A 17,298-nucleotide genomic window follows, 5' to 3' on the forward strand; every position below is an offset into this window, starting at 1 on the left:
GAGAAGAAAATCCCCAACTCTCCCCCTCTTTTTACCTCCCAAGAGTGCCTTTGTCCCACAGATGGCTTGGGTGTTCCCAAGCCTAGACAAAATGTCTCCAGCATTCAGAGTCCTGGGCCTGCACCAACATCTCCTCCTTGGGAGATATGTCCAGAACAACACCCTCAGAAGGCATTCAAAAGGCATCCTGCCCAAATCACCTCAGCTGGCTTCTTTCAATGTGGAGGAATACGGAGAAGTCCTCGACCTATCCCAAAGGGTGAGTCCAGCCACTCTGCACAAGAACCTCACTTCAGCTGCTTGTGTTCGTAACGTCACTCTTTCAGTCGCTGCTTAACACTCCTCAGCATAAGTCAAGGTTGGAACATAGTTCAGCTGGTAAACTGACAGATTCACCTGTTCACCCAGCTCTCTCATTACCATGACAGACCGCTACAGCATCCTAATCATTGTAGATGCAGCCCCAATTTGATTATTAATATTCTTTGTTTTATCACACTCATGAAAAAGACCCTGAGATACTTAAACTCTTCTGCTTGAGGCAGTAGCTCATTCCTACTCTGCAATCCACATTTTGAAGCTGAAGACCATGGCTATCAAGGATTTTGATCCATGTTTTTAAGCTAAGTTTCCAAATGTTTCATTTAAAAGCTCAAATTAACACACAGATTTATTTGTATTTATATGTCAATGACATCTTGAGCAATAACTGCCTATTTTTACATTACCCACCACCAATAAAAATACAGTCAACTGGTAGACATGGTTAAGTTTCCTAGAAAAAGATGAAAAATATGGATGCATTTTGGGGCACATACTTATACCTCCGCCATGACTTGGGGCACATAGTAATTTTGATTAAATGAAACACTTTGTACATTATTAAATTTCAGCAGGGCTCAATTGGAATGAAGGGCAATCAGACAGAATATGAAGAAGCAAAATGCACTGAAGCACAACACTGCACTACTAAGAAACTTTAAAAGTCCCACAAAGTGTTATTGAAAAAATATTCACTAAAACATCTGAGATGAATGTCCTGGAGAGTAACACTGATTCACTCTTACTTCCACCACATCTAAAAAACAACACACACTCACGCCTTTGTGAGAGATTAATTTTATGTGTGTTTACGGCCGGCACGGTGACCTTATTTGCGACTGTGACTGCAAGTGTTTAGGCACTAAATGTGTGTGTGAGTGTGTGTTCCGCAGGTACAGACTATGATTGTTCTCTCTGGGTGTTAGCTTTTGGAGCAGGAAGTGCACGTTCAGGTCAGAGGGGGGGATCCAGGCACACTTAGTCTGCCCACATCTGTTCAAATACCATGGGCTGTCAAAGTCACACAGGAAATGTGTGCACATTAATGCATGTGTGTGTGTGCATGATACAGAATTCCCTCTTTGTGAGCACAAATTATGAAAACTATTTGACCTTTTACAGCACAACTTGTTCCCACACTTACAGTAAAGTTGCTCCAAAATAGCACCAACACTGAAAAGGCACATTATTTTAAAAAACTCTAAATGTTTCTGTTTAGGTATACTTTGTATGTCGATACTGTCTTAATAATAAAACTGTTTGTTTTGCTAGTTGCTGCAGGCAGATATCCCTAACTGTATTTGTTTTGTATTCAAATTATCCTTTAATTTACAAAACTCAAATTATTTTTAATTACACCAGATCTTTCAAAGCAAACATTTAGCTTTTTCATTATGTTCTGCCTCTGTATTTATTGTTGTTTCTTTTTTTTAAAATACGATTTAAACATTTAGGGCAAAGAGAATATTGATGCTGTATGAGAAAGTGTTGATAGTTTTCTAAAATTAAAATAGCACCACAAAACTTTCAATTGCAGTCAGCATTTTAGAGGACCAGGCTTGTATCTTGTATGTTTTCTTTGGTTTCTAGACTTGTTTGATTTTTATTCTTAAAGACAAAAACCTACCGGTACATGTTGCCATAACACATCATTTTACACTGCGCTGCACATCTGACTGCTATTTGTGTTTACTTTATCACAGTTTCCAGTTATATTATAGAGAAGATTCTTACTGATTATACAGAACATATACATCTATAAGATTGTACATCAGTAGGTTGCAAAGTGACCAAAACATAGCCAGAAAATGGTGCTACAAAAGCAGAGAAGACCTTCTACGGAACAAATTGATGCATTGGGTAATCATAATGGGAAGAAATGCATACAAGTCCTTTTTTAATATTATATATACAGTTTTTGCAACAAATTAATTGTCCAATCAGACATTTCCCATAAACCTTCAACAACACACATTATTGACATATCTTTGTACTTTCTTGTTAGTGTTGATTTATGTAAACCTGAGAGTTATACATTAAAGACTTAAACAGGTTGGACAATATTTCTCTGCTGCTGAACAAACATCCACATATATTTCAAAACCCAAATCTCCTCTCTGTAATACAGTCTTTCAGTAAAAGCCAAGCTTTTCCTGATTATATCATGAGGATCACATTTCCTCACAAACTAGATTGCAGGAAAGAACAATCAGCTAATCTTTATGGTTCCATTCCTAATTAATAGCCTAATATTCTTTAAAGGATTGCACATCACCCACTGCCTTTCATGCAGAGTTTTAAACTGAGATCATCCCATTAAGGGAAATGACGGCATTGTAACCATTTTAGTCAAACCTTGAAAGTTATATGTGCAATTTCATGTTAAATTGCAAGATGTTACACTCAGGGAAAGACTCTCAGTAACTACAACATAAAATTTCAGCTCAATATCTGTAAAACTGATGGAGTTATAACTTTTTCTGTTATTATTGTTGCTTTGTATTTGTAATATGAAATGACAATAAAGTTGAATCTAATGACTTGTGGTGTAAAATTGACTGTTATAGCCATTTTTTTAGGTCAATTAGTTGTGGCAGCCATCCGTATTTATGTTCGCTCTAAAAGTGTTGTAGATGTACATCCATTAATTACTATTTAAAGTTTCATTAAAATTGTCTAGTGGTTCATTCAGTGTTTTGGTAACAGACAGACACAAGCAAAAACATTATTATACGCCTTCACCATTTAATAGACAAAAAACTCAATATATTTGCCCTGTGACAAGAAAGAAAAGATTATTAATTTGTTGACTGAGATGATGAGGAACCCCTGACGCAGTTTGAAAACTTTCCATAGATTTAGTCTTTTGTAAAGTTCATGTAGAATGTCTGTAACACAACCATACTGACTGTTTTATGAGGTGTGAAGTTGGCCAAAACGGCAACGAACAAGCACCAAAGGACACAGATTTGAGCTTTCCTGCAAGCTTTCAGGAGGTTCTTGGCAACTTTGTCCCTACGTGCACAAGAAGAATTAAAGATGTTAGCCTATCAATCCAAACAAGTAATCCATGTTTTTTTCGTTCTGCGGTGTTTGTGTCACTGCTCACATAAAAAGATGCAGACAGCCACAGACACACACAGTTCACACACAAGGCTGACACATGGGCTTTTCTAATGGCAGTAAAAGCTGTCTGCTTCAAACACACCCTGTTGATTGGGAGTCATTTAAAGTGTCTGCAAAAACAGGAAAATTGTTTGAGGGAGAAGAACGAAGGAAACAGAGAGAAAAATAAAAAGGATGAGAAACATTAGAAAATGTTAAAAAAAAAAAAAACAGACAAAACATAAATATAGCAAGACGAGGACAAAAAGAGTATTGGGTGTCAATATTTGACAATATTTAAACAATAAAGCCTAATCTGGTGACAGTAAAGGTGATAACAGGAAACAAAGACAAAAACTCAACAAGACGGAATGAAGAAAACAGACTTTTGATATTTAAGGATTCTTGAAATAAACATTCTGTTAACACTGCAATGAAAAAGGACAAAGAGCAGCTCCACAAACAGAAAAGTAGATCAAAAGCTGGAGCTGAAAGTTGCCCTCCTCATCTAACTGTGTTCTGCCACGTTTATGGGGGCAATCCATCTATTCTTGGATGAGAAAAGCCCTGACAGCCTGATGGGAGCCAGAGAAACAAAGCATTTCAGTGATCGCTGCCATTAACTCCTAAACAACAATGCAGGAGGAAAAAAAAGGGTGTGCCATGTTATTTTATGTTGGTCAGACTATTAAGTTTTAGTGCATGTGTGTGTGTGAAAAAAAATTACTTATTAAATTAAAGGCAGAGCATTAGAAAAAATTTTAAAAAGCAGCCAGTTCAATATTTTTATTGACTGTTCTGACATACTGTATATCCTGAAGGGTTTATTTATTATGTTATTTATGTAAGTGTAGGATTTTGTTGTTTGACTTGTAACTCTTTTTTATAAACTTTTTTTCCCATTAAGAGTTTAAAAGCTGCCTATTAGACAAACTATTTAGGTTTGGAACAAAGTTGATAATTGTGAGAAACACTTTTGTTTGTTTGTTTGTTTTGTTTGTTTTGTTTTGTTTGTTTTTTCTCACAAGAAGATGCAGTGGAGGTGAATTGTCATTGAAAAAATGGGAGCTAAAGTAGAAAATACTAGAAAATAAGTGTTATTATGTACAGTAATTATTGTATTTTAGGAAGGTATACTAGTATTCTGTATATAAACTGTTTAACACTACCTGATTTTAAAAAAGTATTGTTTTTCTGTTATCTTGGTGCTAATAATTTGAAAGAACTTGTGCACAACTAATGGTATCCATGCATGTTATGACTCTGTGATGTACCGTTGTACATTTGTATTCTCAAAAAGTAAAAAGTTCTGTTCACAACCTTACACTTCACTCTGTATTCATGTAGAAAAAAGTTAAATGCAAACTTGAGCTTTGTATTCATAATTTATTGAAGTTTTTAAGCTATATACACTGAGTTTGCAAATGATTTGACTTATTCAAGACTTTACAAATTTCTACATGCACAACTATCAACTAATAGGCACATCCTTTTACCTGTAAATAAGCATTTATTTATTTACTTATTTGTCTTTTTGATAGCATCTTTATCCTACAGAGTGTTTTTTATATAGATTTATTTGTTTATTTTAATCAATTTGGTGTTAGAGGCACTTTTTAAAGCTCCTCTGATTACTAGCTTGCCTACAGCTGACACCTAGTGGATATGAGAAGGCCACTACACCTTTCACTTTTTTCATCTAACGCTGCTCAGAGAGAGTAGGGTTTCTTTCCTGTATTAGCGTTTAGGGCCACGTCACCATCTTCAATAAAAGATGTTAAAAATAATTCTAAACTGCAAATAAGAATCCAATTACAAAAAGTATAAAGAATATTGAGGGGGGAAAAAACTAAATAAAAGTCGCAGTCTACATTTTAACTTTCATAACCATTTCCAAAAACATTTTCACAAGAAGTTGTAAATATATTTTAGCAGGACATGAATGATAAGGAGGTTAGTTCCTCATATCAGATGAGATTTAAACACTTGCTAATTTGTTGCCGTGCTGAAGAGACAAACTGCGAACACTTTGACTTTAGAAACTGAGCAAACATTTTTCCATAAGTAAAACTTTTTTTTGCAAACTTATTTGATACAAGAAAAAACAGCTTTATTTGTAAGGCAGGGCTGATAATGAAAAATTTGCGTCTCAAAAAAGATGTTCTTTATCACTTTGACCAATACTGATGACATATTTAAAGCTATTATTATAGAGTATGTTTTATTGCTGTCTGCCATATTTACCTCAGCCCTCCTTCTAATGTGTTGACAACATTTCTCAACATCTTCCTTAACAGTTTAAGTGAATTTTAAGTCTTGATATTTAATTATTTAAAAAATATCATATATGCAAATAAGCAATAAGGTCTTCACAGAAGTGTGTTTGCAAGACAATAAAAGACAGATAAAAAAAATTTGCAAGTGTTTCATCTTGAACTCTTCCTAAATACACTGTGTTCCTCAGGTAATAAATTTAATTGCCAAAAGTTTTGGTTTTGCACATAACTGTAATACATTTACCTTTCAGCAAAACAGTAAGGATATGTTTACACTTTAACAACTACTTGGTCTCAAAACTTGGTCCTAAAAATGTGACAATATTTCCGTCTGAGCATGCGCAACCTTCACAGGATGAGTTACACACCTGACTACCCATCCCATAACTGCAGTGCTGGCTCTGGTTGGTCTTCTTTGTTATTTTACTGCCTCTTCCTGCACTGACTCCCCATTTAGGTCCAAAGAGCACTGCACTGTTTGCTCAAGGCCCGAGCTGGTGGGTGGAGGAGGGGATCCAAAACTCTTTATTCACGAAACTGAAACCTCATTGGAAGTTCTGTCACCTCTGCAATACTTCACCTGTCGACCGTCTTCTGTCCAAACAGAAGCGCCAGTCAAAATCCCTTGGCCATCCGTTTAATAGGCAGAAGAGGACTTGGATTTACTTCTTCTCAGATAGAAGCAAAGAGGGAGCAGAAATCTCTAGCATTTATCTTCACATTATTGCAGCTTGTGTTTAGGTTTGCAGGACTTAAAAAAAATCAAACTTGTGCTCGAGGTAGGTGGTTGATTTTTATTTACTGTAGCACCCGTCAGAAATGTTGGTATTTTTGTAGACCATCATTCCAAGCATCATCAATCATAATAAAGGGAGAAAAACTTGCAGTGGAGCCTTTGGCTTCGCTGTGGCTCTAAGCCAGCTTTAGATCTTTTGATCAGTATTCGAAGAGGAAGCAGAGTGAAAATGGTAACTCATTTACACTTCCTCTTCCCGCTCTTCAACAAATTATTAAACAAAGTTTCTTGGTCTGTTTAATTTTCTTTTGATGGCTCAAAAATAATGATAAATTGGTGAACAACATGTATCTTTAACCTAATTTTTCAGATTACAAATCTGAAGGCCAGTATGGTACAAAGGGTTGAGAAGGGAGTGGCTGGAACTTTAGGTGACAGATAAAGACTATAGGGTTTAGTTAATTTTGCATGATACAACACTGCATGTCTAATATGTTCCATGTGGTCTATCGAAATGTACAGAAACATACATTATTATCTCCTTAATTTCTTAACATATTTTTTGAGGGGTTGAATGAAGGATCTTTGAGAGATCTTGTTTCAGGAACATGGCAGTTTTGCTGCTTTTGTTTTTCTCAAAATTAATCAAATGATTGAATTGTCTTTATCGTTTTAATGTTTGAAAAATTGTATACATTTTATTTGTTTTCTTAAAAATGTACAATGCTAGACAGAAATGACCTTAGACTAACAAAGGCACTCCCTTTCTCTTTGGCCATAATGTTCCTCGAAAGGTATTGGCTTTATATTTACACCAAATAAAACTGAAAGGCCCTTTATGTCTCTAAATCTGGCTTGTTTTGTCACGTAATACACTCAATATATACACATTCACTTTCATCAGGTGTGAAATATGGAAAAACTGAGCTAAAGATGGGATCAGTGGTATCAAGCTTTGGCAACTTGTGTGGAAAAGAGAAAAAGCAAGGTGAGCTCAGATTATTTCACACAGTTTAATAACTGATTATCAATTCCTGTTGCTTGCAATAATCATTGTTTTTAGACTCAAAATGTCACAAAGTAACTTCTGTATCAGTGCTACTTTTTTACACTTTATATTTTATTTGTTGTTCTCAAACTATTCACAGAGGAGGAGAGACACCTGCGAGCTAATGACAGACCTTTCAACCTGTCTTATCTCTACGCTGTAAGTAAAGCATAAAGGAAAAAAAAAAAAAAACAATTCTGTCATAACGAGAAACCTTTTGGTTTGTATAAGTCAAAGTGAACTCTTACTGTGTTCTTTAACAAACTGAATAAGTTAAATTATCTGGTCCTATTGTTTCCTGGTTGAATCTGCAGCACCATAATTGCCGTCTGTCACTGTTCTCTTGCAGAACAATGCCATCAAGACCTCTAAATACAATGTTTTCACCTTCCTGCCTCTCAACCTCTTTGAGCAGTTCACGAGGCTCGCTAACGCCTACTTCCTCTTCCTTCTTCTCCTTCAGGTAGACAATTTTCCTTATTTTTTGACATCTAATGTTAAAATGAATTCCTGATTATACATTATTATACAAATCGTATTTGATCTCAGCACATTGTTTTTTTGTTTTGTTTTGCTTTTGCAAATGTAACCAATGAACACAGAAATAGCCCGTTTTTCTTTATTTTATGTCCATTTTTTTGAATAGGCTGAAAACTGTAACAGATATAAAGTGTTTTAATAGAAGTGCTTTTGTGTGTGTGTGTGTGTGTGTGTGTGTGTGTGTGTGTGTGTGTGTGTGTGTGTGTGTGTGTGTGTGTGTGTGTGTGTGTGTGCTGACAGCTCATCCCACAAGTTTCCTCTCTGTCCTGGTTCACCACAGCTGTGCCTCTGATTCTGGTGCTGTCAATGACTGCAGTCAAAGATGCCAGCGATGACATAGTATGAAGAAAATCATAACATTTAAAACAGGTTTTAACTGTTAAATATTTTTTTTAAATGACCCAATATGTTGTTTCTTTTTTCTTCTATCAACTAGAATAGACACAGATGTGACAGGCAGGTGAATAACCGTCAAGTGAACGTCCTCACCGATGGAGAGTGAGTCATTTAAAGTTCAAATATTCATTAAACCGTTTTAAATTAAATAAATTATTAAAGTGAATATATGCAGCTGTTGTTTATCATATTAAAGGTCATGAACTTATTTTTCATCTTCAAAGATTGAAGAAAGAAAAATGGATGAATGTCCAGGTTGGAGACATAGTCAAACTGGAGAGTAACCATTTTGTTACAGTAAGTATGGGCTTGAAGTAAAGACTAAGAAGAGTTTATTATTAAAATGCTAATAAATTGTAACTTAAATCAAGTTCACACAAGTGTAGTTTGTCTTGTTATTTAGCTTTTAGCACTTACACACTTCCATCCCTCAGGCAGACCTCCTGCTGTTGTCCAGCAGTGAGCCTCTCAATCTGGTCTACGTGGAAACAGCTGAGTTAGATGGGTGAGTCTTCAGGGCAGCACGTGGTTTCTGTGGACCTGTCGCTGGACTTCCCTTCACTTATGTCCTTCTCATGTCCTCTTGGTGTCTCCCAGTGAAACCAATCTGAAAGTGAAACAGGCCTTGACTGTAACTGGTGAGATGGGAGACAACATTGAAGCTCTGTCTACCTTCAGAGGTGAGAAGACTTTTGAAACAGATCTTGAAAAGCTTAATCTGGTTTCTTCACTAAATACCATGACACAGAAAAGGAAATTCTAAAAAGTTTCTTTATACATCTTTAAGATTTTCTTTTTACATCATTCTGAGGAGCTGTGAACTAAGGACTATATAATTGTACAAGAGCTTGAAAATCTGAAACTTACTTAGCAAAGCTTGTCTCATTGTATAATTATAATTATAATCTCATTGTATAAATTCTCTGTGAACCTATGTATAAAAAAGTACAAAAGTCAATAGAAATTGAAAAAAAAAGGAAAAACATTTATGTTCTTTTAGCTGAAAGTGATTGATGCTAAAGTTAAACAAAATAGTAAAAGTGTTCTTTGTTTGGCATGCATATTCACATATTCAAGTGCTAACTGTATTTTTTTATACTTTTCTCAGGTGAAGTCCGGTGTGAGCCTCCCAACAATCGTTTAGACAAATTCAAAGGAAACCTGACCGTTAACGGACAAACTTACGGTCTGGACAACGACAAAATCCTGCTCAGAGGATGTACTCTGAGAAATACTGAGTGGTGCTTCGGTCTGGTCATCTTTGGAGGTAAAATTGTTAATAACAAATATTGCAAACTTTCTAGCTGCCTTCAATGAGTCTTTAATGCCCAACATGTGAGGAAGGACGCATATCTGGGGTTCACTAGTCAAGTCTGCAAGGGCCCAGCAGATGGTGCTTGTGCTACATTTGATAAACTTGGGTATTTAATGCCCAGTGGAAACAATCATGAATGGAGTACAGAAAATGAATTCCAAAAATGGTAAAGATAACCCCATACAGACTAATTAATATTACTGTTAGACTGAAACCATCTGCACAGACACTGTTTTTGCAAATATTTAGGTTTATTATTCTTTTCTTTTGTTATTTTGGGGCTTATTTTTAAATAGTTGGACACCCTTCTGAAGCTCTTCTTCTGCGTGTGTGTGTGTTTGTTTGCGTGTGTGTGTTCATAATTCTTTGAACATGATGCTGAATCTGTTCAGGTCCCGACACGAAGCTCATGCAGAACAGTGGAAAGACAACTTTTAAACGGACCAGCATCGATCACCTGATGAATGTCCTGGTGTTGTGCGTGAGTTGATTCATGCACAAATACACAAAACTCATCAGCATTTGTTTGCCTTGTACGGTTGTTTTACATTAGCACAGTTTTCCCACCATGTATGCATCATATATAAATGAGCCTTCGAGTCTCTTGGGGCATAAATGACAAGTTGACAAAAAGTGTGCTCCTAGACAAAAACATAATCAGCTTGTCATCACTGCTTTTTCTAATCATGTTTTTATATATATTTAAAATCTAAAAAGAATATTAATGAGATTTGGTTTTATGTTTGAGTAGCCATTTATGTTAATACTTTTTCTTATATATCTCTTCTTTTCTTTTTCATTAGATTTTTGGGTTCCTGGGGACTATGTGCTTTGTTTTGGCCATCGGCAATGCAATCTGGGAGGTGAAGGAGGGCTCTGTGTTCACCGCGTTTCTCCCTCGTGAAGCAGGCGTTAACGCTGCTCTGTCATCCTTCCTGTCCTTCTGGTCCTATGTCATTGTCCTCAACACGGTGGTGCCCATTTCTCTTTATGTCAGGTACATTTCTGCACAGGAATATATTGGAGTCAGAGAGTACCAGTAATTAATGTCGTTACTGCTGTAAACGTTTCATGATGTGATATTCTGACACTCAATTATGACTGAATGTCAGTGTGGAGATCATCCGTCTTGGGAACAGCTTCTACATAGACTGGGACAGGAAGATGTATTACCCGAAAAATGACACTCCTGCTCAGGCGAGGACCACCACACTCAATGAGGAGTTGGGACAAATTAAATACATCTTCAGTGACAAGACCGGCACCCTAACACAAAACATCATGACTTTCAACAAGTGCTCCATTAACGGCAAAAACTATGGTAAACACAGGCACTTTTACTTACTGAAAAACTTCAGCCAGACCCAAACTTATATTGATTCTGCTGCGTAATTCTCCTTTATTCAGGGGAGCTGTTTGACTTTTCTGGACAAAGAGTGGAAGTAACAGAGGTGAACGGCCAGAAGAAACAAAAAATGTTGTTAAGTGTATGATTTCTTAAGAATAAAGCAAAAATATGTGTTTTATGTTATTATCTTTACAGAAAACACAGAGAGTGGACTTCTCCTGGAACCAGCTGGCAGATCCGAATTTCATCTTTCATGATTACAGTCTTTTGGAGACTGTAAAAGAAGGAAACCCAGAGGCTCGGGCCTTCTTCCGCCTGCTGGCTCTTTGCCACACCGTCATGCCTGAGGAGAAGAAAGAGGGTCGGTTAAATTCCTTATTATGTTTGTGTATTTCAATCAATAATAGGTGGGATCACAAATGTTTTATGTGGGTGGAATGCTGAAAGGTTTGTTTCCACCTGGCAGGAGAGCTGAACTATCAGGCTCAGTCTCCTGACGAGGGCGCTCTGGTGACCGCAGCCAGAAACTTTGGATTCGTGTTCCGCTCTCGCACTCCAGAAACCATCACCATCATGGAGATGGGCAGAAAAGTCACATGTGAACTCCTGGCTGTCCTGGACTTTAACAATGTGCGCAAAAGGATGTCAGTAATTGGTGAGAGACAATATCCAGATGTTTTCAGTCTATTTAAAAAGTGACATTTTGTAATCTTTTTGAAATAAAAGTAAAATGTGGGAATTTCTCATTTCTCTCTAGGAGATAAGTGTTAAATTTTGAGCAGCTGACTTGTAAAATCAAAAAATTGACCTGAATCACAGTACAGTTTTTAACTCCATATATATTAAATAATGTGACTTTTACTGTGTTTTCCAGTGCGTAGTCCTGAAGGTAAGATGACACTGTACTGTAAAGGAGCAGACACCATCATCTATGAAAGATTACACCCATCTTGTAAAAAATTGATGGACGTTACCACAGGACACCTCAATGTAAGGGATATAGCTGGATGTTTTTTGTTGCTGAATCAGTATAAACATATCTTCTGTGTTTAACCTGCTTTGAATGATCCAACCAAATCAGGAGTATGCAGGCGATGGCCTCCGCACTCTTGTTCTGGCCTACAAGGACTTGGAGGAGAGCTACATGGATGGGTGGAGACAGCGCCACCATGAGGCCAGCACAGCCATGGAGGGGCAAGAAGAGATGCTCAATGAACTTTATGAAGAGATCGAGAAAGACATGACTGTTAGTTCATTTTCTTAAAATCAGTGGGAAGAAAGAGGATTTGTTAGCTGAATTTATTTCTTTAAATCCACTTTTGGTTTCTAGCTGCTGGGAGCGACAGCTGTGGAGGACAAGTTGCAGGATGGTGTGCCACAGACTATCGAACAGCTGGCTAAAGCTGACATCAAAATCTGGGTGTTGACTGGTGATAAACAAGGTGGCTGTCACTGTTTATTCTCATTCACACCAAACCCTTCGTTACTTTTAAAGTTATACTGTAATATGAATACCTATGCATTTTCATCTACTCTAAAACATTGTCAGTGTGTCAGTAAACCAGGCTGACGAGGCTCAAATGGGTCAAAACACATTTATCTTAAATATGCTGTTTGACATTTACCTCAGAGTCAGAGTTTATGAAGCTAACCTGCTGTTCACACCTCAATATTTGTCATTTTTATTGTTTTTTAAAACAGAAACGGCTGAAAATATTGGCTATTCCTGCAACATGCTTAGAGAAGAGATGAAGGATGTTTTCATTGTGGCTGCAAACACAGCAGAAGGAGTCAAAGAGGAGCTACAGTAAGTTAATCAGCAATAATCTATTGTGTAGTCTGGTGTTGAGAGGCTGATTCAGTGTATGAATTCATCAGGAAGTGAAAAACATAAATAAAAATAAGAAAGCAAAAGCAAAAGAATAAAAACCTCTTATTCTCCCTCTCTGTTTTGTTCAGAAATGCGAGGAGAAAAATGTGTCCAGAAGCAGCAGAGGAGCCTTCAGTGATCAAAGCTCGTGCAGGTTTGTTTTGGCTCCAGAAGACAGAGACGGTGCGGGATGAGAAAGTGGACGGAGACTATGGTCTCATTATAAATGGACACAGCTTGGTGAGATGTTAAACAGTTGTGCCTCTGTGTGTCTTTTCCCTTAGAGAAGGTTTTCAAAATCTATTAAATTCACATTAATACAAATACAGGTTTATTTATTTTCTCAGATGGTGTGTTGTGTGCAGGAGTTTTCAGTGAAAATGTAAATTTGTGTTTATTTTCAGGCCTTTGCACTGGAGAAGGACTTGGAGCTGGAGCTGCTGAGGACTGCATGCATGTGTCAGACTGTGATTTGCTGCAGGGTCACCCCCCTGCAGAAAGCCCAGGTGGTCCAGCTGGTCAAGAAATACAAGCAGGCGGTCACTCTTGCCATTGGGGATGGAGCCAATGACGTCAGCATGATCAAGGGTAAGCTCAGTCAGAACAGGAACCAGTGCACAGCCCTGTTAGCCGTTTTGTGTAAAAAGTCTTGTTTTGTTTGTGCTTCAGCTGCTCACATCGGTGTTGGAATCAGTGGTCAGGAGGGGATGCAGGCAGTTCTCTCCAGTGACTTCTCCTTTGCTCAGTTCCGTTACCTGCAGCGCCTCCTGCTGGTGCACGGTCGCTGGTCCTACCTTCGCATGTGCAAGTTCCTACGGTACTTTTTCTACAAGAACTTCACCTTTACCTTTGTGCACTTCTGGTACGCCTTCTTCTGTGGTTTCTCTGCACAAGTAAGTGATATGTTTTAACATTATGTACACAAACGCATTCATTCCAAATGCACACACTGCCTATCTTCTTTTTAACTGCTATGTAAATCTACAGTATAATCTTCCTGTTTAAATTTTTTTCTCACTCGAGTCTGTTCTGTTTTGAACTAATCTTTTTCACAAACACCACCTGCCTTTAGTATCTTTTAATCTGTACATGTACTGCCTCTTATCTTGTCTCACCATCAAAAGCAGTAATTGCTTGCAAAGTATCACAAACTCTAGGAATGTGTCCCATTTACAACCAGAAAAAATGACAGGCAATAAGAAAAAAAAATTACTTAATTAAAGAGCATTGATTTTAAATTTGAGGCAATAATTGTCAACCAAAAACAAAGTTAGAATGTTCCTTCCTGGTCAGGGGTGAGTTGTGAAGGAGTTCAAGTATCTGGGAGTCTTGTTCATGATGGATGGATGGATGGATGGATGGATGGATGGATGGATGGATGGATGGATGGATGGATGGATGATATATGGAAGAGATTAAACTTTTTAACAGAAACATTTAAAGAATATAACGTTTACACTGTTTTTGTTAGACAGTGTATGATGAGTGGTTCATCACACTGTACAACTTGATGTACACGGCTCTTCCCATCCTCAGCTTGTGCCTCTTCGACCAGGTATTCAGAGGAAAAATACTCACCACCCTCAAAATTGACAAAAAAAATCAAATACTTTGTTTTGTATAATGTCCTATAATTACCAATTTACATTTTAGGGTTAATAATTTCTCAGTTTTCTAATAGTTTTTCCTTTCTGCCCTTTCTGCAGGATGTAAACGACCGCTGGAGCTTCCAGTATCCTCAGCTCTACTCTCCTGGCCAGCTGAACATGTACTTTAGTAAAAAGGCCTTTGTGCGCTGTATGATGCACAGCTGCTACAGCTCCCTAATCCTTTTCTTTATCCCATGGGCAGCCATGCATGACACAGTTAGAGATGATGGCAGAGATATTGCCGACTATCAGTCCTTTGCTTTACTAGCACAGACCTGTCTTCTTGTGGTGGTGAGCGCACAGGTAAAAACACAATTTTTTTACTTGATATGTTAGCATTACGATGTTAAAGAAGTGCAAATACTCACTGAAAGTTGTATTTTTTTACATAATGCTTTATAATATAGATTTCTGAAAACTAACTATTAAACTAAACATGCCACCTGACATGTTTCAGCTTTGTCTGGACACACATTACTGGACAACAGTAAATCAGCTCTTTGTGTGGGGCAGCCTGGCTACCTACTTTGCTGTTACATTCACTATGTACAGCAACGGCATGTTTCTCATCTTCACCTCCGTTTTCCCCTTCATTGGTAAGAAGATTCAGCACTTTTATTGGTGCAAAGTGCCTTCTAGAAGTCCCTTCAGTTCGTTCCTGGAACTTTTGTCTTGGGAAACTGTAAAAATCCTCTCTTAGATGGAATTCCAAGAAACTTATGCTGTTTTTAATATGGACCACAGGGCACATTTGAATGAAATGGTCAGAAAGCAATCATTGGATGTACATTAACTTTTGGAGATGGCCTCCACAGCTAATCAATCTTACTAAAAACAAAAATGGCTATAACTTAGTCAATTTTACAGGTGTTGACCTAAAATTTGGTGTGGTAGTAGCTTAAAGTTACTCCCATCATATATTCCAACAGCCAACATATTGTGTGTGATTTTTATCTAAAACTTTGCCATGCAAAGCAGCAGATGGTATGCATTTATTCAAGGAATGTTAGTTTCATTGAACATGTTTTGCAATGAATTTGAATCAGTTCCTGTTCCATAATAAAACTCTAAATTGTGGTCTGATACTGTTGTTTTTTTCTGTTATTTTAGGCACAGCAAGGAACTCTTTAAATCAGCCAAATGTGTGGCTGACAATATTCCTGATTTCTCTCCTATGCATTTTGCCTGTGGTGGCTCTACGCTTTGTTCTCTTACAGATTCGTCCAACTATCAATGACAAGGTGAGGAAACACATGATACTAATTATAAACCACTGACATTACACCTGGCAGGGAATCTTGTCAAAACATCTAAATTAAGCATTAATATCTAAAGTCCTGTTTCTTTTCGTCCTCTGTAGGTGAGGCATATGGTGGGAAAGGAGGTGCTGCCATCACCTGCACCCCGTCGTCCGCCTGCCAGGCGTATCAGCACCCGTCAGTCAGGTTATGCCTTCTCCCACTCCCAGGGCTATGGTAACCTGGTAACCTCCCAAGGGTTCCTCCTCAAGCGACCTTTGAAGGGTCGCTCGATCCTGTTTACCCAAACAGACTCAGCCTTGGCTGAAAATAAACCCCAGCAATATCGCACCATAACTGAGGAGGTGGAGGAGTCACAGAGCTCACACAGTTGGTAGACATGCAGTGACTCTAAAACAGACTTAAGATGGGAGCACAGGGTAGAAATTTACAACTTTAGAGGGTTTCTCAGTCAGAGTTTAACTCTTAAAACTAAGAGATTACAAAAAAGAATGTTTTACAAGAAATACACAAATATGCAATTATAATGGTAAGCATGGGCTTTTGTTGTTGTTTTGCTAAGTGCAACTTTCATATCCTGCAGTATTTTTTTTTTGAGAGCTGTAATAAACAGGTGGATTATTTTAAGGGAAGCAACCCCTAAAAAAGGAAAGAAAGAAAAAAAGAAATTGTATAAACTCATCAATTTAGATTGCAATTAAGGATTTGTTTCCCTTGGTTTATACAGATTAAATATACTTATTACATGAAGATATTTAAACCTTGTTTTCTTACCATTATTTTGTGTTTATGCTTTCTTCGTTTACCCAGTATCTTGAGGGTTTTAGTTCACCAAGTGTCATGAATTTATTTTGTTTTTGAAGTACTGAAAGGGGTCAGTGTTGTCTTTTTATTTGTTTTTAACTTTTAATAAACTTTGACGTAAAGATTATCTTAGGAAACATATGAGCACCAGCAGACAACACATATTGTATCAATCTTCTATAAATAAATGCATGCTTATTTGATGTCTGTAGTATCTTTGTGTTCCACAGAAGCATGTTATGCCACTGTCTGTTCACTTTGTATATATATAATCAGAATCAGAATCAGAATCAGAATCAGAATCAGAATCACTTTATTGCCATTGCCAGTAAACATGTTACAGGCTAGGAAATTGTTTTGGTGTATTGGTGCAAATAAAACAAATACAAATGAATAAGTAAACATGAGAAAAAAAAGAAAGAAATGAATTAAAGTGTACATGTGCATTATGGCATTATGGTAGGTGGATAAAGTGGCTGTGTCGTACTAGAGTCAATTATCTGTTATTCAGCAGTTTAGTGGCTGAGGGAAAGAAGCTGTTCATGTGGCGGGAAGTTCTGGTCCGGATGGACCGTAGTCTTTTGCCTGAGGGGAGAGGATTAAACAGGCTGTGTCCAGGGTGGGAGGGGTC

General features: G+C 37.3%; 1 protein-coding gene across 1 annotated transcript; it reads left to right on the forward strand.

Annotated features, from left to right (window-relative positions):
* The first annotated feature begins 6,199 nt into the window (after positions 1–6,199).
* Positions 6,200–16,870, forward strand: atp8b5b (ATPase phospholipid transporting 8B5b). The gene is made up of 28 exons (XM_017410399.3): positions 6,200–6,481; positions 7,343–7,426; positions 7,587–7,645; positions 7,836–7,949; positions 8,267–8,365; positions 8,463–8,524; positions 8,647–8,719; positions 8,857–8,927; positions 9,020–9,102; positions 9,531–9,689; positions 10,130–10,218; positions 10,541–10,734; positions 10,850–11,058; positions 11,145–11,188; positions 11,281–11,446; positions 11,552–11,740; positions 11,960–12,075; positions 12,167–12,331; positions 12,416–12,527; positions 12,787–12,892; positions 13,045–13,195; positions 13,360–13,543; positions 13,625–13,848; positions 14,427–14,510; positions 14,662–14,907; positions 15,062–15,200; positions 15,715–15,845; positions 15,965–16,870. Exons 2-28 carry the CDS (start codon positions 7,372–7,374, stop codon positions 16,238–16,240), a joined length of 3,600 nt encoding a protein of 1,199 aa, XP_017265888.1. The 5' UTR covers positions 6,200–6,481; positions 7,343–7,371; the 3' UTR covers positions 16,241–16,870.
* The last annotated feature ends 428 nt before the right edge of the window (positions 16,871–17,298 follow it).

The sequence above is a fragment of the Kryptolebias marmoratus genome, linkage group LG14 (genome assembly GCF_001649575.2).
Source record: "Kryptolebias marmoratus isolate JLee-2015 linkage group LG14, ASM164957v2, whole genome shotgun sequence".
Classification (NCBI taxonomy): Eukaryota; Metazoa; Chordata; class Actinopteri; order Cyprinodontiformes; family Rivulidae; genus Kryptolebias; species Kryptolebias marmoratus.

What these genes read in the sequence shown, in the direction of transcription:
- atp8b5b (XM_017410399.3), top strand. Translation starts at nt 7,372, where the DNA reads ATGGGATCAGTGGTATCAAGCTTTGGCAACTTGTGTGGAAAAGAGAAA. An exon ending in GAAACAGCTGAGTTAGATGG is followed by an intron (nt 8,928 to 9,019) that starts GTGAGTCTTCAG and finishes GGTGTCTCCCAG; the next exon opens with TGAAACCAATCTGAAAGTGA. An exon ending in TGAATGTCCTGGTGTTGTGC is followed by an intron (nt 10,219 to 10,540) that starts GTGAGTTGATTC and finishes CTTTTTCATTAG; the next exon opens with ATTTTTGGGTTCCTGGGGAC.